Genomic DNA, 24,116 nt, shown 5'->3' with positions numbered 1-24,116 from the left:
TAATAACTTAATTCAGCCTATGACAGATCAAAGATGTATCTTGTAATGTCTAAGCCACTAAAAGAATAAGACTTTAATGCCAACAAGCTTGAAGGTGAGGCAAGTGTTCTAATAAAACTATTTGATTAATTATAAAAACATAAACGCAGTAGGAGAAAAGGCAAGCAATAAATTGGACGAATAGAAGCTGCATAGAAAAATAGTAGCCACCAACTCCAGCAATTATATAAATTATATTATTTAAATTATGGGTATGAATTATATAAATTTGTATATAAAGTACATTATATAAACTATATGTATAAATTATATAAATGTAAATGGCCCAAACTGTCCAAATAAATAAAAATATTTTCAGAGTACTGTTTTTTAATTAATTTTTTTTTTAAGTAGGCTCCAGGCCCAACGTGGGGCTTGAACTCATGACCCTGAGGTCAAGAGTCAGATGGTCCACCCACTGAGCCAGCCAAATGCCCCCAGAGTGCATTTTTTTTAGAGACTAAGATAAAAACTACATATAAGATGCAGGGTAAAGGTTAAAAAAAGACATACCCTGTGATGGTAGACAGTAGGAAGTTGAAACATGCTAATATCACATGACAGAAACTTCAAGGGAAGAGTGATTACCAGTAATAAGGAAGGACTTTTGATCATGATAAAATATTTAATCAGCCTGGAAATTATAACACTCCAAGATTCATATACCTCCTGTAACATAGCTTCAAGGTATGAAGCCAAATCGGACAAGTAGCAAAGGAATGAGAGAAATCCACAGCAGAGTTGGGTGAATCACTGGTAGAAAGACGCACAAACATGAGTGATACACAGGGAATATAGTTAACACAACAAAAATCACCTCAGACGTGCAGAGAGGACACTCAAGCCAATGAGTTTATACGAGCGTTTTTGAAGCATACACAGAACATTCACAACATGTTGACCAAATATTGAATAATACAAGTCTGAACACATTCCACAAGTTTAAAAGCACATGAGCATTTATTTTGAGAAATATGAAATCAAGATAGAAATCAGTAACACATACTGGACAAAGGATTACTGTTTTTCACATATGAACATTTCAAACATAGTACACGGAGGTAGGAGAGGATAAGATAACCCACCAACATCCAAGTCAACATTAGCAATTATCAACATCACGCCAATTTTGTTTCAAATATTTCCTCCCACAGTTTTTGTTTTTTTTCATTTTGTTTTGCTGTAGTTTTTAAAAGTAAATCTCAGGCATTGTATCATTGCAAACATTAATAATATAGAAAGAAAACGAACAGTATTTGCTTACCATAATCCATCAGCCCATGTTCAGATTTTCTTAAATGGTTTTTGTCTTTGGTTTGTTCCAATCAGGATCCAAAAAACTTCCACCCCTTGCATTTTGTTGGTGTTTCTCATGTACGGACGTTTCCGGCAGAGGGCAGGTACCTGGCATCTGCAAACACTGAACTCTGCAGGTAGGGCCCCTGAACCGCGTGTTGGTGAGGGGGTTGGGGGGTCTCCACTGAGCCTCATGTACACAAATAGGCAGTAGGCAGATTTGGCCCAATGTTTAGAGTTTGCAAACCGACCTGTGGTTTGCATTCTGCAAGGAGACAGGTTAACCTAGAAGAGGTGATGGCATGCTCTGATTTTGTAACTTGGTATAGACAATAACTCCAAGAGTGAGACAATTAATAAATTCCTTTTCAAACTGTCTCTCTGCCTAGATTTCCTTGTCATTAAGCCCTGGGCTACCTGTCTTATCTTCTGCTGGTTCGTCTATTATTGAATGAGATAAACTGTAGCTCATTCTAAAAATCTATTTGAGAATTTTGCTCTCAGAACATGCTGCTGACTGTGTTTTTATGTAAATAGGAGGTAAACAATTTATGTGTGTGATTTAAAGATAACAAGCATAGGTGTTTGGGAATCTCTCTTTCTCTCTCTGTCTTTTTTTTGTCTTTTTATTTAAATTTTAGTTAACATACAGTGCAATATTAACTTCAGGAGTAGAATTCAGTGATTCCTCACTTACATACAACACCCAGTGCTCATCCCAGCAAGTGCCCTCCTTAGTACGCATCACCATCTAGCCCATCTCCCCCCACCTCCCCTCTAGCAACCCTCAATTTGTTATGTATCATTATGAGTCTCTTGTAGTTTGTTTCCCTCTCTTCTTTATTTTCTTCCATATCTTCATCTGTTTTGTTTCTCAAATTCCACATGAGTAGAATCATATGGTATCTCTCTTTCTCTGACTGACTTATTTCACTTAGCGTAATGCCCTCTAGTTCCATCCACATCATTTCAAATGGCAAGATTTCATGCTTTTTGATCGCCTAGTAATATTCCATTGTGTACGTATACCATATGTTCTTTATTCATTCATCAGTCATTGGACATTTGGTCTCTTTCTGTAATTTGGCTATTGTTGATAATGCTGCTATAAACATTGGGATGTATGTGCCCCTTCAGATCAGCATTTTTGTACCCTTTGGGTAAATACCTAGTAGTGTGATTGCTGGGTCGTAGGGTATAGGGGTTACTCTTAAATATAAATCATAAGTTACTGTTTACATCACATATGCTGATTAAAACCAAAGGAGAGGCTTTCACAAAGAAAAATAAAATCACCCCTCTGAAAAAATCTCACAACTTAGAAAGAAACCTGAACAGCATATTTGTCCCTTCCCAGTGGAGACTCTCTGGTATTGTTTGGTCTTTTCACTTTCACTTTATTTATCTCAGGGATAGAGAATGCAGGGAATCAGAACTAATGGGAATGAACCTTCCTGGAAGTCATGGCTGGTGCCCCACACTGGTCCTTGCTCACTTTGGAGATGAGAGGTTCCAGCCTCTGCTCCTGGCCTCCAGGTGTGTAGACTGAGGACAGTAGCACAAGGATGGTTTTTAAGGTCACATGGAGTGAGCTTAAACTGCCCTTTTATACACTCAGAGTTCGGTAAACGTGGTTGTCATTATGGTTGGTGGCGCTGTCTGTGCTGGTGCAGAGGAAAGTGCACTCCAGAGTCTCCCCAACACCACATGGCACAGGCTTCGAGGAGCAGAGTTAGTAAAGAATTTCTCCCTATAACTAATATTTAGGAACATGCAGTAGAGGAAATACTGAGGGTAAGTTAATTTGTGACCATGTAGATATTTAAAACAAACATTAAATGTTCTAGAAGATGCATTTTTGGTACTTTTTATATATTCAACTGCTTTCAAAACAACACATATATGTTTTCATAACATAATCTTTCATGGGAAGGGACTTGAGTGTGTGTGTGTGTGTGTGTGTGTGTGTGTGTGATTAGTGGAAAGAAAAAGGCTAAAATAAAATAAGCCAAATATTTACATTGGCTGGATTCAAGGAAGATAAATGGATTAAATTTTCAATTTTACACTTTTATATATTTTATAAATTTGCTCTGAAAAGCATGTATTATATTTGTTTTAACAAAAAGGTCTACATTTAAATATTTTAGTATCTGTATTATACATACATTACATATTTATTGAAGAAACCTTAGAAACAAGGATAAGAAAAACATCTGCAATATGAACGCCTGGAGATTCTACTGTGAACATCCCATTGTAATCCGTTCAGATTTATAAAACTAAACAAAAATGGTCATGGTATACAAACCGTTTTTAACTTGCTTTAATAATCACTCTTTTTTCTGGATTGATCATCATTTCTAATGCCTGCCTATAATTTCTGCCTATTCCATAGCATAATTGTTCCCCAGTTAGGTTTGCTTGTTCTGATTATTCCCATTGTCAATTACTATGCACATGTCTAAATATGAACCACAATGCGTTATGTGTGAATTAATTGGACAGTTTTTGGTAAAGTAGGGATATCTGGAAAACACATCTTGGTCATTAGTGGACATGACTATTGTCCCCTGATAGAATTATCACATTCTTTTTTTCTTTTACCACTAACTGACAAGCAAAACTGCATGTATTTAAGGTGCACAAGGTGATGAAGTATTAGCACAACTGAGTTATTGACACACCCATCACCTCAAATAGAGATTGTGTGTGTGGTGAGAGCACTTCAAATTTGCCCTCTCTGTACACATCAAGTGTACAATACAGTGCTGCTAACCAGGGACCACACTTACATCACACCCAGGACTAGTCATCGTGCACAGTGATTGGGTCACACAGCTACGCTTGGTCCTATGACAGCTGCTGCCTGAGTTGTTAGCAAACCCTCCTGCATCCCAGCACCTGTGAGGGCTGGGTGTTGGTGCCTCAGGCAATGCCTCTCCAGGCGCCTGTAGCTACTGTGTTGTGACCATGTTCATTTCCCTTGAGAGATAGTGTGTGGCTCATTTCCAAGCATAAGGAGCCAGAATTCATCTGTACATATGCAAATTTTGTAAATTATATAAAAATCTTTTAAATTGTTTATGTTAATTATGTTTAGTTCATTTTTATCTTTCTATCCTATAATTTAAATATGATTCTCTTTTTAAAAGCATTTTCACCATGGAGACTGATAAAAATTTCCCACTTTTTTCTTTTAATGTTCTGAAACGTGTTTGCTTTCTTTTTTTGCATGCTTACATATTTTATAGTACACGCAACTCACAGAAAGAATTAATTCCATGTCATGTAACAATAATTACAGTTGGAATGCTTAAAACATTTTTTATGGAAGGAAATAATGTGTTTCATGGAGTTATTAGGGATTTGAGAGTCATGTGGGGCAGACATATGTGGGAACACTTTCCCCAGGGACTAGGGCAGAGAGTCAGATGGGACCCTCGGGGACTGGAAAACGCCTAAGACTGCAGGATGAGAATTTGCCAGACTTCTGGGATTTAATCTGGCAATTTATACACTAAGTCTAGACTAACGTATTTTGGAAAACCTGTCTAGTGTTGGACTCACATATTAAAAAATTTTGGTAGCCAACTTCCTTCCAGAATTTGGCAATCAGAACTTAGGCTGTGAGTACAGAGGTGTCTCCAAAATTGCAGCCACTGTTATCACAGAAGGTCCTAACACAGGCTGCAGGGCTCACAGTGTTATCACAGAAGGTCCTTACACAGGCTGCAGGGCTCACAGTGTATGTTTCTTTCTTTCCTCTTGGGTTGTGTGTGCCTCTTTTCAAAGAGCAGATCTGCACAGTCCTTCGGTACCTACCCGCGAGTTAAAGCTTTTTTCCAGAGGGTTCTCCAGAGAGCTGCCTTGACCTCCTTGTTCCTCAAACTGTAGATGATGGGGTTGAGCATGGAGGTTACCACTGTGTAGAAGAGAGCTAGGAGCTTATCTGTTCCTGGCGAATGGCTGGCCTTGGGCCTCAGGTAGGTGACAGACCCTGAGCCGTAGAAGAGCGTCACTACAAGCAGGTGGGAAGAGCAGGTGGACAGAGCTTTCCAGCGGCCTTCAGGTGAGGGCATGATCAGCACGGCAGCTAGGATTCTGCCATAGGAAGCGATGATCAGTAGAAATGGGCTGGAAATGCAAAGAACGGCTACAACAAAGACCGCGGCCTCGTTATGGGATGTATCCCCGCAGGCAAGGGCCAGGATAGGGGGGAGGTCGCAGAAGAAGTGGTCTATTTCACAGGGGCCACAGAAGTTCAAGGAGAAAATATAGTTGGTCTGGCCCAAGCCTACCACGCAACCCACTGCCCAGGAAACCACGGCCAGCTGGGCACATAGCCCACGGCTCATTCGTGTTGCATAGTGTAGTGGGGAGCATATGGCCATGTAGCGGTCAAAAGCCATGGCCGCCAGAAGACAGCACTCACTGATGGCGAACAGCGTGAAGAAGAACATCTGTGTGGCACACCCCTCGCGGGAGATGCCCCGGGCCTCACTCACAAGGCTCTGAAGCATCTTGGGTATGACCGAACACGTGTAGCCAATCTCCAAGAGAGACAGGTTGGCCAGAAAGAAGTACATGGGCATGTGGAGGGTGGGGTTGGTGCAGATGGCCAGGGCTATGAGAGCATTGCCCGTCAGGGAGGCGAGGAACATGAGCAGGATGAGGGTGAATAGAAGCAAGCACTGCTCGGCAGCGGCAGAGAACTTGGCGAATGCAAAGTGCTTGACGGACTCGCTGTTGTCCTGCCACTGGGAACAGCTGAGGTTCATGACCTGGGAAGGGGTCAGCAGGCAAGGATTCGTTCAATATAAATGCAAATCTACCTCTAAAGAGTGCTAGTACGCCAGGTAGGTACATTTCTTACCTGCAAATCTAAAACTCAAAGTTTGGAAGTTACACTTGCCCTCATGCCTTTATGAACCAAATCCTACTCTGTGTTCACCATACCAGCTGATCTGCTCAAAAATACACCTGGTCACCAAGCATGACATTGAAAACAAACATTAACTCCAGCTCATTTCCGTCTTCATCTAGTCTGACCCAGGAATTGCACTACTAGGTATTTATCCAAGGGATACAGGTGTGCTGTTTTGAAGGGGCACATGCACCCCAATGTTTATAGCAGCACTATCAACAATAGCCAAAGTATGGAAAGAGCCCAAATGTCCATCAACGGATGAATGGGTAAAGAAGATGTGGTATATATATACAATGGAGTATTTCCTGGCAATCAAAAAGAATGAAATCTTGCCATTTGCAACTACATGGATGGAACTGGAGGGTATTATGCTAAGTGAAATTAGAGAAAGACAAAAATCATATGACTTCACTCATATGAGGACTTTAAGAGAAAACAGATGAACGTAAGGGAAGAGAAGCAAAAATAATATAAAAACAGGGAGGGGGACAAAAACATAAGAGACTCTTAAATATGGAGAACAAACGGTTACGGGAGAGGGTGTGGAAGGGAGGATGGGCTAAATGGGTAAGGGGCACTAAGGAATCTACTCCTGAAATCAATGTTGCACTATATGCTAACTTGGATGTAAATTTAAAAATAAATAAACTATTCAAAAAAAAAAGTCTAACTCATAAACTAATTAGTGAAGATTTGCTCTTAGCAGAATCTTCTCTGGCCGTCCAAGAGCACAGCACAAATTTCCTTCTGTTTTATTCATGGAGTTCCCATACATTTAATCACTGAGCTTTAACATAAGTATTTTATGGGGCCAGAGGCAGGTGAGTGGTTTCCAATGTTCTTATACATTTTATTGTATCCTATTGAATAAAAGGTTATTTCTGGTAAAAAAAAAAAATACACCTGGTCACCAAGCATGACGTTGGAAAAAAAAATTAACTCCAGCTCATTTCTGTCTTCATCCAGTCTGTTAATCAGTCTTCAGATACCACCAAAGGTCCTCTGTACCGATCCTTCCTTTTCCGCATTTCTGTTGTCACTGAGTCCTTCACACACTTACTCAGCACGTGTTTAGTGAGCACAGAGGTTCTGCCTTTCCTGCTGCAAGTCCTGAGATTCAACAATGAAAAACAACAACCCATTTCTTCCCAAATGGGACTTATTCAGTGAAAGAAAGTAGAGATTAAATAGCTATCCAGTAAATAAATAACTGCTGTACTGCAGAGAATTAAAGCCAGTATGTCCTGGGGGCTCTGTGGGAACAGCAGGAGCCCGTATCCACTCTCACACCACGTCTACACTGCATGCTGCGTTCACTGCATTGAAGCAACAGACTACTCTCCTGGTGATTCTTCTTATCTGCCAGGCTTTCCCTGTCACAGGATTCTTTGCTAAATGACCACTGCCTTCAAGTTACAATTCAGATGTCTTATTAACGTCATTCATGCAAACCCATGGATTGGCTCAGTGACTATGACAGAGACGTTTGCCCCTTAACCAGAGGCCTCCTGTGACTGTCCTATCAAACCACATGCACTCGCACCTTTCTTGCACGTGTTTCCTTTGTGCTGATTTTCTCGCAGGGACTTGACCTCTGCCACCCTGACTGTCCACCCAGTGAAGTGGACAGTCAGTGAAGTGGACCGCCCACTGCGTTCAGGCTGCGGGATGCATCTTCTCCTCTCTGGAAACTTCTTCCTCACTCCTGCTCTGCCCTGTCCCCACAGCGGGTGTGGACATGTCCCTGCGTGTGTTCCCACCACCTGGTAACTCACACTCCTCCAAGGCAACTGCTCATTTCTTCCTGAGCGGAGCCTCAGACACAGACACGGAGTGCAGAATTGTATTTATCAGGGCGCCTGGGTGGCTCAGTCGGTTAAGTGTCTGACCCTTGATTTAGGCTCAGGTCATGATCTCACAGTTCGTGAGTTCGAGCTCTGCGTTGGGCTCTGCACTGACAGTGCAGATCCTGCTTAGGATTCTCTGTCTTTCTCTGCCCCCCCCTCCTCTCTCTCTGTCTCAAATAAATAAATAAACATTTAAAAGAAACTAATTGTATTTACTTACCTCTTACACGCACCACACTTACTAATGAATAAGTTCTCGTGTAACGAGGAAAAGCTTGAACGCTCAGCTTTACTTTTCTGCCCACGGGTGCTGAGTCTGTTTTCTGAGGCTAGCTATGATAAATCTCATCTCCTTCAAATGTCCCAAATGTGACCGTCACCTTTCTCTCAATCTAGGAACATCAACTCCCGGCAAAATAGCCCTCGTTCCGTTTGTGGACGTCCTGCACTTTGGGTTGTTCTTTGGAAACGTCATGAGTCAAAGCTCCAAGCCAGGTCTGCCATCCCAGGGGCGGGAGAGCAGGGAGGTCGCATGCCTGTCGGCCTGGACTCTATCTGCTCTAGCGTCACCTGAGATCCTGTTTGTACATTTGTTCATAACACATCACTGTTTATCGCACAGTAACGTGTGATGCCGGCACGTGTAACACAAAAGCGCTTCCTGAGGTTGCACGTTATTGTGGATAGACAAGTACATGAGGTGCACTCACGAAAACCTAGCACAAAAATGTGCATTCTTGCATACACACGTACACCCACACACAGAAACACACATTCCAATCCACACCGAGTAGCATAGTAATCACGAGTGTTTTGGAGGTATTCTATCTGGGTTCAAATCCTAATGCAGCCATCTAGGGCTGGGTCAAAGTCAACATTTCCTGGAACTATCTGTTCCTCAATTTTCCCATTTATAAAAGGAGGTGACAGTGGCATGTCCCTAATGGGGTTGCTATGAGATTGAGTTAATTCCCATAAAAGCACCTAGAAAGTGGTTCAATGCGCAGTGAGCATCGGCCATGGCAGCGGCTGAGTCCAGGTACACTGTGGTGTTCGTCACCATAGATTTACCTTCACACACACTCCCTCTTGTGGGATTTTCATCCATCCCTGGTCATTTCTCCTGCCTCTTCTTCATCCCCATGTCATGTTTTGCTGTGCACCTGCCATGATGGAAAGAGGAACAGCAGAAAACACACACACACCCATACACACATAAAGATGCCTTCTGAGTGTTATGTCCTAAGAAAAAATAGTTATGTTGTGGATCGTTTTAATCTACTAATTTGGGTGTCCATGGAGCTCTGCAAAAGGCCCAAAGTTAAGGATGGGAACAAGTGATCTGATCTAAGACTGGGAAATAAGAAATAACAACTCTGTGTAATGACAGGGGCTCCCACATCAAGTAGTCTATTATAATGTACTTATACAGATACTAAAGCATTTATAAACCTTTTTCCTGCATTGAAATTGTTTTTAACATCTATGTTTCCCATGAAAGCACACAATTCAGTGAAGCCTGAGGCAACAAAAACAGACAATGACGTACTTATCTTTGTTTTTACCCAAAACATTTTCTTGAATTTCCTGACTCTTCAGTCAGGGTCTATAGACAGAAAACTCTGCCTGTGGGGAAGGTGTCAGTCCATTTGTCAGTTAGACACGTGCACAGGCCTCTTACCCTGCACATCTTCCCTCATATTGGGAAGACAGCAGTTTCCTGAGTGGTGCCGATGGAGGGACCAGGCGGAAAGTCCCCAGCAGAGAAGGACAACGTCTGACTGCTTCTCAAGCAGTGACATCCTGATGGTCTCCTTTCCTAAATGTCCCACCCCGTTTGGACAGCGGACAGGAAATGCTGGGCCTGTTTTGGGGCTAGGAGTCGGGCAATGCTGGGGGTGGACGGCACGCAGTGGGGCCGCTCACACGGCCTAATGTGTGCTATGACAGCTGTTGTGCTTTGGACTCCCAGTATGAACAAAAAAGTCATCCTATGATAGGACATTTTAAAACCTCACAAGTTCAGAGACAGTTGGAGAAACAGGATAACAGAGGCAGCAAAGGTCTGTGAGTGTTTCTAACTGTTGAACAAAGAATGGCACTCTGCCTGGAAATAAATACTAAATCATATAACAATGAATGTACAGGACTCTCTGGAGGTGAGGGTACAACCAAATGCAGTCTCTTTTCCCTCCCTCTCTGTCACTTGGCCTGATACTGAAGCAGGTAAAATCCGATTGTTTAAATCACAAATCCTGCTGTTTTCAGGATTTACTGTGTTGGCCTTAGTCTGGGGACCTGAGGCCCATGTGGTGGAGACCAGCCTTACGTACACCAATCACTGCTGTGCAGACAGTGAAGAACTGGAAGCAGAAAGGGCCTCCAGCTAGTACAGCAGCCGAGTTTGCACGTCGCTTCTGCTCTCACCTGACACCTTTTCTTGACTTGAAGTTTCTGACTCATCATTTTCACTTAAAGGCAGGATGATGAAGCCTTCCTAGCTTTCTTGCTAGGCACTGTGGAGGCAGACCATGAATAAAAAGTAAGAAATGGCCATGAAAATGCAATTAATCAGCATTAAAATCTCTTGTCTTCTAAAACAATGAATGAGCTCCTAGGACACTGCATGGAGTATTTTCTGTTGTTATCATTCTCTATTGTTAAATTGTAACATACACAAAATAAATATATGCCATATAATATATAACTATATTATTATCAGTCTATAAGAGTAACTTATGAAGGGTGTGATCAAGCAGATAGTAACGTCATATAACCTAAAGATATCCAAGTTTCATGCCCCGTGATAAATTCTACTTATAGATTCCTATTCCATGTGATCAGATTAAGTGGCCCTTGGACACTGGCAAGATTCTGAAGGTTTACACTTCGACATGGACTTTCAGTGATAGGTGGATGTATGAGAAGTAGGAGGGAAATAAGGTGATTTTCATGCCCAGTCCTAAAAGCCAAGACAAACACTCTCTATAGACTTCTGCTTTGGAAATAACCCAGCACAAGATGATTGGCTTATCTCCACATAATGAGAAATGTTCCTTGACTGACTCATTCTCTTATTAATCTCCATTTCCATAACAAAATATTTCTTTTTTCCAATCAACCAAAGGAAAACTTGTTATACATTATTAGACACTGTATCTGAAACAGCACAGTGCCTGGCATACAAGAAACACTCAGAAGTATTAATGTTCATTACAATGAAGTTTCCATTTCTAAAATGTCTGCATAGTAGATACAACCTATGTAAATGGCTCGTTATGGATTACGGAGGTGGTTACCCATTGCTTTCCACAATTTCCCCGTAGTCGCTTCTTCTAGGACCTGAGGTGATGCCTTACCATAACGCAGCAGAAACTATTTTGTCATTTGATTGGGTTAACGTGTACAGGACAATCTAGGTAGTTCATTCCCCAACAATAAGGTATTTCCATTTCCTATGAAAGAATTAATTTAGAACAACTCACAGCAATTTTATGACGGGAATACTGGCAAACTGGGTAGACTGTTCCACTCTCTGGAGATGGAAGAAATAGCTGATTAAATAGTGCTCAGAAGGAAAATGCTGCAGGTGCTGGCTCTCCGTTTCCACACTTTAACCCACTGTCTCCAGCCTGTCTTCTGGAAACATCCACTTATGCCACATTCCTTTAATCATAACGTTTGGGGGAAAGACTAGGTGGTTATGGCCACTGCCTGGTTTCCTCTGCACCCTCCCCTTACAACCTCTCAAAATCCAGATGCTGTAAGTCTGTGGATCCTCTAAGACTGTTCATCCAGAGGCTTGGATTGTGCTCAGCACCTCCCGGCTCTCAGGACACCTCTGTGTCTCATGGGATCATGTCCCTCCAGCAATGCCCTCCACGCTCCCGCTGCCCCCTATGAATGCACACAAGGCTGTGCCAATTACATGATGATATAGTTGAGCCTTCCTCCTTCCTGGAAGACAACAGAGCTTGAACAGTTATATTTGGATTCTTCTGGTTCTGGGTCCTTAGCCTTCTTCCTCCCCCAGGAGGCAGATTTCTTTTCACTGGAGACTCTCAGGGAGCAGTGTGATTCTGCCTCTCAGGAATTGTCACGGGCAATTCCTCTAACTGTTGGTGAAAGCTAACAGGTAAAGGCTAACAGGTAAATGATAAAGAAGTAAAAGTAAACGACAAAAAAAATCAATAGTTATAATGAAAGCTATATTATGGGTAACTGCTGCCCCAGTCTGTGTACAAAGCATGATATGAATTCCATGAAATGCACTGTTGCAACCAAATCTTTGACAACTCCATTAGTATAAAATATTAAGATTTCAATTTTTTGTCTGATTGAACAAAACTCATGAAAAACAATTACGAAAACTACATAAGTAACATTCATGTCATATTACGTCGATGCAGATAATATTTATTCCAACTATTATAAAAAACTCAAATTAATAAATCATAGTAATCTTGTTACATGAGTTTGACAAAGTGTCTACTTTTTTCTATCAAAGGAAATAATAAAATCATCAAAAGTCAAAGGATATATATTAGGATAGATAAATAAAACTGTAAATACAGTTTTACAAGAAAAAACTGTGAGGTACTGAATGCTTCTTATTTAAATGCTACAGAAAAGTGGGTAAGGTACTACGTCCCTATTATTGTCATGATACAAAGGCAAGGAGACATAGGAAAGGAGAAAGTGTCATTTCGGTAGAAAATTCTCCTGGTGGGAGCCCTCTCAGGTGAAGTGAGAACGTGTTCATGGGAACCTCACACAAGAGCTTACATCCCATGTATACATTCTGGTTTGTACTTTTTGCTTTACGTCCTCCTGAATTAGAACCCGACAGCTTGCATGTGATTAAAATGTAGTTCTCTTACAGTTATCACTCCCTAATTCAAACACAGAGCCAAGGGGTTTTTATTAGGTTTATCCATACAGGACGAGACAGCTGTCCTCTCCAACATTCTCCCCCTTAGTAACAGAATACAGACTTTCTTTGTGGCAAATGCTCCAGTTCAGGAACTTTTCTCAGCTTCTCTTGCAGCGAGGTGCACCCACACCTAACTCTGGCCGAGAAGATGCAAACAGAGGCAGGTTGGTATGACCAAGAGGTTTCCTGAAAGGAGGGAGACTGCCCTGCTTTGCCCCTCTCTGTCCATCCTGTGGCCCGGGAGCCCAGTGTGACATCCGCTTCAGCCAGGCTTACACCTCGCACACAAAGGACAACTCCAAAGCTGGGGGACGTTGGAATAGAAGGCCAGAGAGACGCGAATTCTGGACAAAGTGGACTTCATTGTGTGAGATGTATAAACCTGTATTTGTTAAGAAGGCACAGGTGTTTGGGAATCTTTCACTACGCGCCCCAGATTCGGTGGTAACCTCTCAAGCAGGTGGCTCGGGTAAGGTGAGGAAAGCTGCTGGGATTCTGTGGACTTTCTATCCTGGACACAGGACTTTGCCCCTCTCCATCTGTCAGCACGAAGGAGCAAATGTGCCTGTTAGAGCTTTCTAATCGAAGGACATTACTTTAAGTACCATTAAATGGCCTCAGCACTGGAGGAATGCTAGGGAAGTTAGCAGCAAGTTGAGTTAAAAGGGAGAGTTTTGTGGAAGGAGGCGTGGCTGGAAGTGAAGGGACGAGAGGAGAAAATAGAGGCAGGTGTTCGGAGCTGCAGAATGTTTTGGCACAGGTGCAAGGCTGTCTGGGAGAAGCGCTAGCATGGTCTTTCCCCCAAAATAGGCGGGTGTGCGCGCTGCTAAGGAGGAGTTGTACGTAGCAGCAGAGCCTCTGACATAACGCACTCAAACCCTCGAAGTGTCCCAAGTAATATGCTCTCCAAAGAAAAAAGATACTTATTCCAGGAACAGTAATACACACTACTACTTAGTTTGTATTTGTTCATATCTGGCTTTTTAATGAGCATTGTTATAGGCAATTATATAGCTTTATGCCTAAATATATGTTTCAAATAAACAATTTTATGAGGGAAGGAGACATGGAGAGGAAAGCAGTTTAGTAGAATGAGTGAAGGTTATCAGTTTATTCAAAACATATCCATTTGGATGGAGCCAGAGGGTGTTAGGCTAAGCAAAATGATTTCAGTCATGTGTGGAATTTAAGAAGCAAGCAGATAAACATAGAAGGAAAAAAGAGAGAGGGCAAACCATAAAACAGACTCTGAACTCGAGAGAGCACCCTGGCGGCCACCAGAGGGGAGGGTGGATGGGGAAATGGCTGATGGGGGTGGAGGAGGACACGGGCGGAGCATCAGGGGTTGTAGGTGATGGGTCACTACATAGTACACCTGAAACCAGTATCACGCTGTTTCCGCGAAGCCTGCGTTAGCACGATGTTGACAAATGCACGTGTCAGGGTAGGGTACTGAATAATTATGTGGCTCTTTTTCAAAAACTGCCTGACCCTGATTTGCTAGTTTCTGTGGGCGACTGCTAGAAGGGGGGCGAAGATGTTTGTTTAGGAAAAATCTCTTCATTTTACTCATAATCTTACAAGATGCCGTTGACGAAACAGGGTGGATCTCCAGGAAAAAGACGACACAAGCTGGAAGAACTGGGCAATAATTAATCCCCACTTGTATATGTCCATATGTCACCACATGCTGTGAGTTTTGTATCCTTACACTCCTCCTGAATGCGCACGGCTCCCCCACGTACGACACACAACACACACGTGACACTCTCTCCCACGCACACAGACACGCGCACACGCATGCACACGACGCACGCACACTCACAGGACGCGCGCACACGTGCTCACGCACTCACAGGACTCGCGTGCACGCACAAGGACACACAGGACGCACGCGCACGTACACGCATGCGCGCACATCCTACCTCCCGTCTCAATGCGGGTCGACCGCGTCCTGACGCTGGCTTGTCGCAGGGCACCGACCTGGCCAGGTTCGCGCTGAAGACTGGGCACAGGGAGCCCGAATCAGAGGACCTTGGCTGCCGGCTGCAGGACCAGACCCACAGGCAGCCGACACTGCTTCCTGCCGTCTCTCTGCTGCGTCTCCTGACACACACCTGTGTCACCTGCCAGCCAGTTGTTGACCTGCAGTGCAGATGTGACCAGTCCAGAATGTCCCCAGTCAACCTGCTCGGGTCTCAGCCCTTTCTCTTCTGTAAGTGTTGGCCTTGCCGAGTTAAATCAGTCCCCTGATTGATCTCCGGTATACATAGTGTGCCGTTGATTAGCTGGACGTCTTTGAGCTAATTAGCAGTGCATCCCTGGAGGTCCCTGCGATGCCGCGCCCCTGGACCCCACGCTGGACCAACGGAAACAGGTGGTCTGCAGGGGACCTCCTCGGCTGCAGCCACCCTCCCGAGTCTGTTCTGGTGAGTTTCCCGGTTGAGCTGTTTTAGGTCTTGCATGTACACCTGAGTCTTTGCCAAGTTAGCGTTCCGTTGATGTTTTGATGGTGCACAGCCAGTCGTGTCCGCAGTGGTGCCAGCAGACCGGATTTTCAGTCGTGACCTTTACATTTCGAGTGTTAAGTGATTTCTGTCCAGTGACAGATCTTGGGAATCCGGCCGCAGCCAGGCGAAGGGTGAATCTGATTCGTTCGGTGTGTAAGTGCGTGTGCTAACTTGTGTGAGGACTCTTGTCTGTCTAGCAGGGCTGTTTTCTGGCCCGGGAGTCCCAGGGTGAGAGGTTTAGTCTTCTGTCTCTCTGACTTTTGCTGAATCTTCTCTGTGCGTTGTGTCTGTACGACTGTTAGTGTTCCCAGCCTGAAGCTCAGGACCCTGTTCCTCCCCCCAACACTCTGACTTTTTAAATGTAGATTGAGGGCAGGCCCAATAATTGTCGGTGTGCAAAATGGAGTCTGTGTGCCAAAGTGTATGGTAGCATCCCAGGTTCTCCAACAGACATTTTTGGTGTTAACAAAATTGTATTGTATTGTAACAAAATTGTATTGGTGTTAACAAAAATGAAAAGAAACTGAATCCCCGGTCTCTCACATTCAGCCTTCTTTGGTTTGCTAAAGTCTTTAAATGATGAAAGAGTTGGAATCCGTGCTCCTTCACTCCTCCTTATGTAAGATAAGTCAAGTCATTGCAAATTGGACAAATTGATTCAGGAAAATGAGGGTTTTGTATAGCTGTGTAAATCAAGATTTGGTATTTCCCAAACCTTAAGCCAGCTCATCTTTTAATAAAAAACTGATGGAAACCAATGTCACTATGGTAAGGGACATGAGCACAGAAGGATATCTCACCAAGTTCAAAGGGAATCAGGTCACTACTAGGATTTCTCATCAGTGAGGATTCTGGAGTGATCTAATGATATTTAGTGGTACGTCTTTATTTCCTTTGTTGTACATGAACGCTTTGGTTTCTATTTTAAATCATGTTCTATTACTTTTATGGATCTAATGTGCACAAGAGTTGATAAAATTTTCAATTTTTATAAATAAGAGTTTTTTTTTAGCAAACAGATCAGTATTCCTTGTCTTCGTAAAGAGGGAGATAATGAAAATATTCCTCTTGAAATGCAAAGGCGTCCTGTTTGTTTTACAAGTAACAGTATACTATCAGCTTATCCCATTTGACATGGATTCTTAATTGTTTTATAAAGTATAACATACATAATGAAGAAAACACTAAACCTAACTGAATTACCACAAACTGGGAACAAAACACATTCAACCACTTCCAAATGGAAATCTAGAATGTTACCCCACCTCCAGACCCCCTCATATCCATCCCATTTGCTGTTTCCACATTCCTCCCCAAAGGTAATCATCATCCAGATGTCTACAAAGTTTGTTTTACCTGTTTTTGAAATTTTCGTGGGTGCAAACATGTAGTACTAATCTTTGCATCTGACTTGTTTCTGAGATTCACCTGGGATGTTGCAGGTAGTGAGGCTTTGTTTCGTTGCTGTATGGTATTATATGTATGGATATATTACAATTTTATTGATCTACTTTACTACTGATGAATAGTTGGCAATTTCTATTTGGTTTTATTATTAATACTGTTTGCATAAGCATTTTAGTTGAGCTATTTTCTGAGTATCTGTAGCAGCAGAATTCCTGGGTACTAAGATATGCATATGCTAGGCTTTAGTAGGTGCACTGCCTACTGGTTTCCAAGATGGACGAGCCACTTAGACTCCCACCAGCCATGGATGAGAATTCCATCTATTCACGTTTTGCCAACACTTGGAACTATCAGTCTGTTTTAGTTTAGGTAACCCTGTAAGCATGCGGTGGTATTGAACTGTGAGTTTAATTTGCATTTCCTTGGTGACTAATGTAGGTGAATATCTTTTTGTATATTGATCGGTCATTTCATTTTTTGTGAAGCACTTCAGGACATTTTTCATTAGGTCATTTGTCTTTGTCTTCTTGATTTATAACTATTTATATATTCTGGTCTAGCTTTTGAAGTTGTATTATAAACATCTTCTCTCACTCTGTGGTTTGCCTCTTCACTTTCTTAACGGTATCTTGTGATTAGCAGAAGTTTCTAGAATTAATGTGGTCTAATTTATCAGTTACTGCCTTTATAGTTAGTGCTACTTATGCATTAGGTTTTTTTAAACTTTTGCCGACCACAAGATCATGATCATATTCTTCAGGGTTATTTTCCCAGATGGTTTAATATTTTGCCATTCAAATTTATAATATCTAAACTCTATGGGGAAGTAGTTTCTGAGGCAAAGTGTCAATATTGATTTTATGTGGATAGACAAAGTACTATTTATCTTATTAAATATCGCCATGCCCCCTCTCCACTGCCAAGTTCTTTATAAACCTAACGTCCAGGTTCATGTGGGTCTGTTTCTAGATCCTCTACTGTACTTCACTGTTTTCTGTGTGTATTCCTACACCCATAAGAGACCATAATTGCTGTCTCTTTATAATAAATCTTGATATCAAGTATCCCAAATCCTCTGACTTCGATTAGAAGGTAAAGTTGCAAGCCTGTCTCCCTCATGAGCATAATCTAAAATTCCAGCTTAATTTAATTAAATTCCATTTAATTTAAATGAATTAAAAAAATTCATTTTTAATCTAGCAATTTATAAAAAGGAAAACAGACTATAACAAAGTTGATTTTATTGTAGGAATTCAGAGTTCTTTTTAATGTTAAAAAGTCAGTTAACAGAATATATTATATTAGAAAAAATAACAAGGGAAAATTATATAATCATTTCAATAGATGTAGAAGTCTTTTTTTTTCTCTTTATACAGTAAAAGCTGTATAAAATACAGCATCCATTTACGTTAACATAAAGACACACCTAGCATTACCAACAATAGAAGAGAACTTTCTTAATCTGATAAAGGGTAGCTGTAAAAGTCTCAGAAGAAGGGAAGGTCCCTTATGCTTAAAAAAATTCAAAAAATTGAAGAACCAACCATTTTAACGGAAATTTCCCAGGGTTATAGTTACCATATGTGACCAAGAAATGAAGCCTAAAAGTTCAGGACCATGCACACACAAGATCCTTTGAAATACTCCATCCTGCACCTCTTACACCCTGAGGTCACAACAGACTATCAGAATAGACACTGCTCGGTAGCCCTTACCTTTCTGCATGTGATACATATCAGGCCTGTAAATGGGGGCAAAACCCACTAACTTTTCTTTTTAATTCTGCCAAACAACTTGAATACCAACTTTATTTACATAAAGATAGAATCCAGAAAAGATGAGTGTATTTGAAAAACCAAGACTCAATCACAAAACCTACTCCCTACCCCCTCTATCAAGTCACAAACAACATAAGATACGTAAATGCTTAGGGAGGGTGGATAGTAATGATCCCTTAGAGAGGATTGGGAATACAATGTCTGTAATGTCTGAAACGTGATTTCTCATCCTGTATACACTTCTGAAATACAACACCTGTACATAGGGCACACACACAAGCATATACATATTAGAAAAAATGAGGAAATTTATATTGGGATAGAAGAGGAATGACAGACCAAGAGAATGAGAAGGCAAGCCACAGACTGGGAGAAAATGTTTGCAAAAGACATATCTGATAAAGGACTGGTATCCAACATATACAAAAAGCTATTAAAACTCAACATTAAGAAAATGAACAACCTCATTAACAAGTGCACCGACAACCTTAACCTCAGCAAGGAACAGATGGTAGATCAGCGTATGAACAGATGCTCCACATCATACGTCATTATGTAAATGCAAATTAAGGCAGCAGTGAGATACTACTATATGCCAATTAGCATGACCCAAATCCAGAACACAAACAACACCAAGTGTGTGTGACGATGTGGAACAATAGGAACGCTCATTCATTCCTGGTGGGTATGCAAAATGGCACAGCCACTTTGGGAGACAGTTTGGTGGTTTCTCACAAAACTAAACATACGCTTATCGTGTGATCCAGCAGTCACACTCCTTAGTATTTACCCAAAGTGGTTGAAAACGTATGTTCTCACAAAACCTGCTCATGGATGTTTATCATAGCTGGATTCGTAATTGAAAAATCATGGAAGCAAGGACCAAGATGTGCTTCAGTAGGTGAATCAATAAATAAACTGTGGTCCATCCACACAGTGGAATATGATTCATCACTTTTTAAAAAGAAATGAGCTACCCAGCCGTAAAAAGACATTGAGGAACTTAAATGCATATTAAGTGAAAAAAGCTGGGCTGAAAAGGCTATATACCCTAATGATTCCAACTGTATGACATTCTGGAAAAGGCAAAACTATGGAGACAGTAAAGAGTTCAGTGTTTGCCTGGCGTTGGGAGAGGGAGGGATGAACAGGTGGAGCACGGAGGACATTTCGGGCAGTGAAAACACTTTGTATGATACTATAATGGTGGGTACGTGTCATTGTGTATTTATCTTAAACCCACAGAATGGACACTGAGAGTGAACCCTCATGTAAATAATGGACTTTGGGTGATAACGATGTGTCAGTGTGGGTCCATCAATTATAACAAATGTCCCCTCTGGTGTAGATAGTGGGGAAGGCTGTGTGCAGAGGGGCAGGGGAATGGAGGGGGGGTCTCTCTGAATCTCTCAGTTTTGCTGTAGATCTAAATCTACTCCTCCAAAAATGAAGACTTTGATAGAAAAAGATGTCAGAAATTTTGCCACATCTTCAAACAGCTCATTTTCATTACTCATCAGGAGAATTGAACTATATACCCACTGCTCAGACATAGGTAGAAAGGACCACTGTGTGTCGCCACTAATAAAATAACTTGTACATTACAGTCTTTGAGAGTAGATGCGTTTTCATATTCTTCTGCTGTAAATTTAGCCAGATGAAGATGTGGTCATTTTTTCCCCTCTGTTCCAAATGTGAAACCATAACTTGCACAAGAAGATAGGAAGAGAAGTAATTAAAATTTAATAAGACGTATCGATAGTAGGAATGTTCTTTCGATGTTTGGGCTGTTTTCCTAGTACATGCAAGATATTTGGCTGTGTCAAGCCTACACATCCTTGCCTCGAGGTAGGCCTTTCATCCAGCAATGGTTGTATAAAATGTAGCATCTATGAAACCGGAACTGGGGAGAGAGAGGCAAACCAAGAAACAGACTCTCAACTATAGAGAACAAACTTCTGGTGACCAGAGGGAACTTTGGGTGGGGGGTGGGGGAAACAGGTGATGGGGATTAAGGAGGGCATGTGTCGTGATGGGCACTGGGTGATGTATGGAAGTGTTCTATCACTAGATTCTACACCTGGAACTATTATTACACTGTACGTTAGCTAACCAGAATAAAAAAAAAAATCCTTAAACACATGGCGTTGGGGATATCTATTATGTGTGCAGAACTTACATGCTTTCTTGCTTTTCATTTTGGAGAAAAATGTCTATTTTTCTATTTTGCCTGCTGAGAACGCTGATAAAGATGATTGAGCACCAAAAATAAAATTTATACTGATTGGGAAACAAGTGTTTTCAGATCAAAAGCCATTGCTGAGAGATATACATGTTGTCTGTATATTGGCCATGAGGAAAAACTTCCATATGAGAACATGTTGAATTTTTAAAATATGCTAAAAGAGGCTGCTAGAAGGGTTGGATAAATGAACAAACAGGCAGAGGTCTTGCAGAGAGCTCTCTACACATCCACACCTTTTTTTCCAGAACTGTGTCAATGCTCATAGCATGGACGTGGCTCCCTGAGGATGCTTCATTCTAATATTGACTAAAATGAGGTCAGAGGTACAACAGCTATACTGACAACACAAGAAAATATGGGTGGAGGAAATTAAGTTCCCTCTTGAGTATAAGGGCATTCTTCTAATTTTGTGGCATAATGTAGTTATTTCAGACAGTCCTCTTCCTGTTTTTTAAACAAGTCTCAAGATTAGCCCCTTAATCATCAGTTTTAATGTGCCGTGTGATAAGAAAACTTACTTGGTTATTAATTTTAAGACTTCATTGGAAAAGACAGCATGGCAACAAATGCAATACTTTACTAAAATCTATGAATATTCATTATCTATTTTTAGAGCTCTTTCATTATTTTAGGGGGAGAATAGTCAGCATTTTATTTCCTCTGAAATACAAAGGTAATAGGAATAACAGGCAGCCACTGCTATTGGGACCGTGGTGATGGCGCCCATGGCAGGCATTCTGGGAGTGAGGAACACGAATTGCAAGGAACCACCTTCTCCTAAGCTGTGCTCCACCCCTGCTCTTCTCGCCCCAGTAGCTTCTTTACTGCTCCCTTCACATCCCTGTTTCTCAAGGTGTAGATAAGAGGGTTAAGCATTGGAGTTACAAGTCCATAAAAGAGAGCAAGAAGCTTGCCCTTCAGTTTGGCTGAATTGCTCTTGGGCGCCATATATGCATAACCACTGATAGCTGAGCCATAGAACATAACGACCACCAGCAGATGAGACCCACATGTGTTGAAGGCCTTCTTGCGACCCTCAGTAGATTGGATCCCAACCACTGCTCTGACAATGTTGATGTAAGAGAACAGAATTAATCCAACGGGGATAACTTTTATGATCACCACAGCTGCATACATCTCGACTTCGTTGGTCCGTGTATCAACACATGATAATTGAAGCATGGCAGGTACCTCACAGAAGAAATTCTCTACCCGATATTGACCACAGCGTGGTAACAAGAAAGTTAACACTGTTTGCACCAAGGAGTTACTGAAACCTGTTCCCCAAGCCACCGCTGCCATTTGTTGGCAAAGCCTCGAGTTCATGATAACTATGTAATGGAGAGGCCGGCAGATAGCGACATAACGATCAAAGGCCATTATTGAGAGAAGTATGCATTCAGTGGATCCTAAGCCAAGGAAGACGAAAAGCTGAGCTATGCATCCTGTGTAGCTGATGCTTCTCCGGTGGCTCTGTATGTTGACCAGCATCTGCGGGACAGTGGAGGTAGTGTAGCAGAGGTCCAAGAAAGAGAGATTAGCCAGAAAGAAATACATGGGTGTGTGGAGTCTGAGATCAAGGTGTGACAAGAAAATGATGGCTGAATTTCCGAGGAGGGTCATTATGTAGAAGGTGGAGACAGCCACAAAAAGAACCATTTCTAGTCTGGGCCATTCAGAGAAGCCCACCAGAACAAAGCCATTGGGGTGAGAAAAGGTGTTGTTGAATCTTCCCATTTCTGGAACACTACTTGCCAGAAACAACACAGTCAGAATCCTGGGAGCTTTGTTATCCTGTGGTTAGAACCTGATGCTGGCTTGTGGACTTACAAGCAACACAGAAGCTGGGCAGGGGATGTGAAACAGAGAAAATAATTAACATACTGTGTTATATAACTTCAGCAAGAATAATGAGAATTAACAATTACATATCTGTATCTTAACAACCATGTTTTGTTTTGTTTTTGTTTTTTTTAACAACCATGTTTTAATCCTTGATCTTCATTTAGTTTGCTAAGTGGGAGTATTGCAAAGATCAAGATAGTAAAGAGGCATTACTAATTATTTGTTACAGAAAGAAGGTATCATATCTGTTAGGATTGGGAGAAACTGAGACATTGGAGCTTCAATAAATCTCTAATTTACTCAATTTTTTCTAACTTACTTCATTTCAATTCATTTTTCTTGCTGATTTTTAATGGATTTCTATTATAGCATGTAAAATTACCACCCTTGAAAGTCACTATCAGTGAAGGTAAATTCTCCTTTCTTCTCCTGGTAATTAAGTCAATATGGCTAAAACCCCAAGGGCCCAAGGTAATGCACTCATGGAATTAATTTATCATGATATTTAGCCAAAGGGTAATTAGTAGGAGTTAACACAGCTAGGACTAATAGCACAAACATTTTCACTTAGTTTACTTATGTCAAAAACACTTTTGTATTTGTATCAAATATCATGAACTAAAAAAAAGTGTGGTATTCATGGATGGCCTCACTGTTCCTTCCATTAAGCCACACCTCCAAGTACAAAGATTTTCAAAACAGGCTGTCCTGTAATAAAGCTTCAGTATAATATAATCTTCTGTTTTCTGGAAACTGTGATTACACAATGGACAGAGCTGTGAAGAACATTATATAGATTCTCCAGTGTGAGTCCTGGATGTGATAATTACCAAATATATGACCTTGCACATACACACACACATACTGGGCATGTGCTTCATTTTCCTTATGTGTCAAGCAAATATATAATTCAGGAATGTTATACTCAAACTTTGAGCCACGTACAATGCATCACATAAATATAAGTATTACTATTAAGATAATAATTGTCAGTCAAGAAGTGATTCCATGAGTGAAGGGCTTTTATAAACACTTTAATTTTTAGAGAAGGTAACTTCTTTTTTTTTAATTTTTTAATATTTATTTATTCTTGAGAGAAAGAGAGTGCAAACAGGGGAGGGGGAGAGAGAGGGAGAAACAGAATCTGAAGCAGGCTCCAGGCTCTGAGCTGTCAGCACAGAGCCTGACAACAGGGCTCGAACCCACAAACCATGAGATCATGACCTGTGCCAAAATCGGACGCTTAACCAAATGAGCCACCCAGGAGCCCCTCCTTAAGAAAACAT

The 24,116-nt window shown here is 41.4% G+C and overlaps 2 protein-coding genes across 2 annotated transcripts; both read right to left on the bottom strand.

Annotated features, from left to right (window-relative positions):
* Positions 1 to 5,156: 5,156 nt before the first annotated feature.
* On the bottom strand, positions 5,157 to 6,116 carry LOC106978623 (olfactory receptor 10C1-like). The gene has a single exon (XM_027051902.2). It carries the CDS (start codon positions 6,114 to 6,116, stop codon positions 5,157 to 5,159), a length of 960 nt encoding a protein of 319 aa, XP_026907703.1.
* Positions 6,117 to 21,605: 15,489 nt separating this feature from the next.
* LOC106978622 (putative olfactory receptor 2B8) lies at positions 21,606 to 22,825 on the bottom strand. Its single transcript, XM_015076317.3, has one exon. It carries the CDS (start codon positions 22,720 to 22,722, stop codon positions 21,763 to 21,765), a length of 960 nt encoding a protein of 319 aa, XP_014931803.1. The 5' UTR covers positions 22,723 to 22,825; the 3' UTR covers positions 21,606 to 21,762.
* Between the last annotated feature and the right edge of the window lie 1,291 nt (positions 22,826 to 24,116).

Source organism: Acinonyx jubatus, chromosome B2, assembly GCF_027475565.1.
Source record: "Acinonyx jubatus isolate Ajub_Pintada_27869175 chromosome B2, VMU_Ajub_asm_v1.0, whole genome shotgun sequence".
In the NCBI taxonomy this organism is placed as follows: Eukaryota; Metazoa; Chordata; class Mammalia; order Carnivora; family Felidae; genus Acinonyx; species Acinonyx jubatus.
Note: the sequence above shows the minus strand (reverse complement) of the source record. Positions and strands in the feature narration are given on the sequence as shown.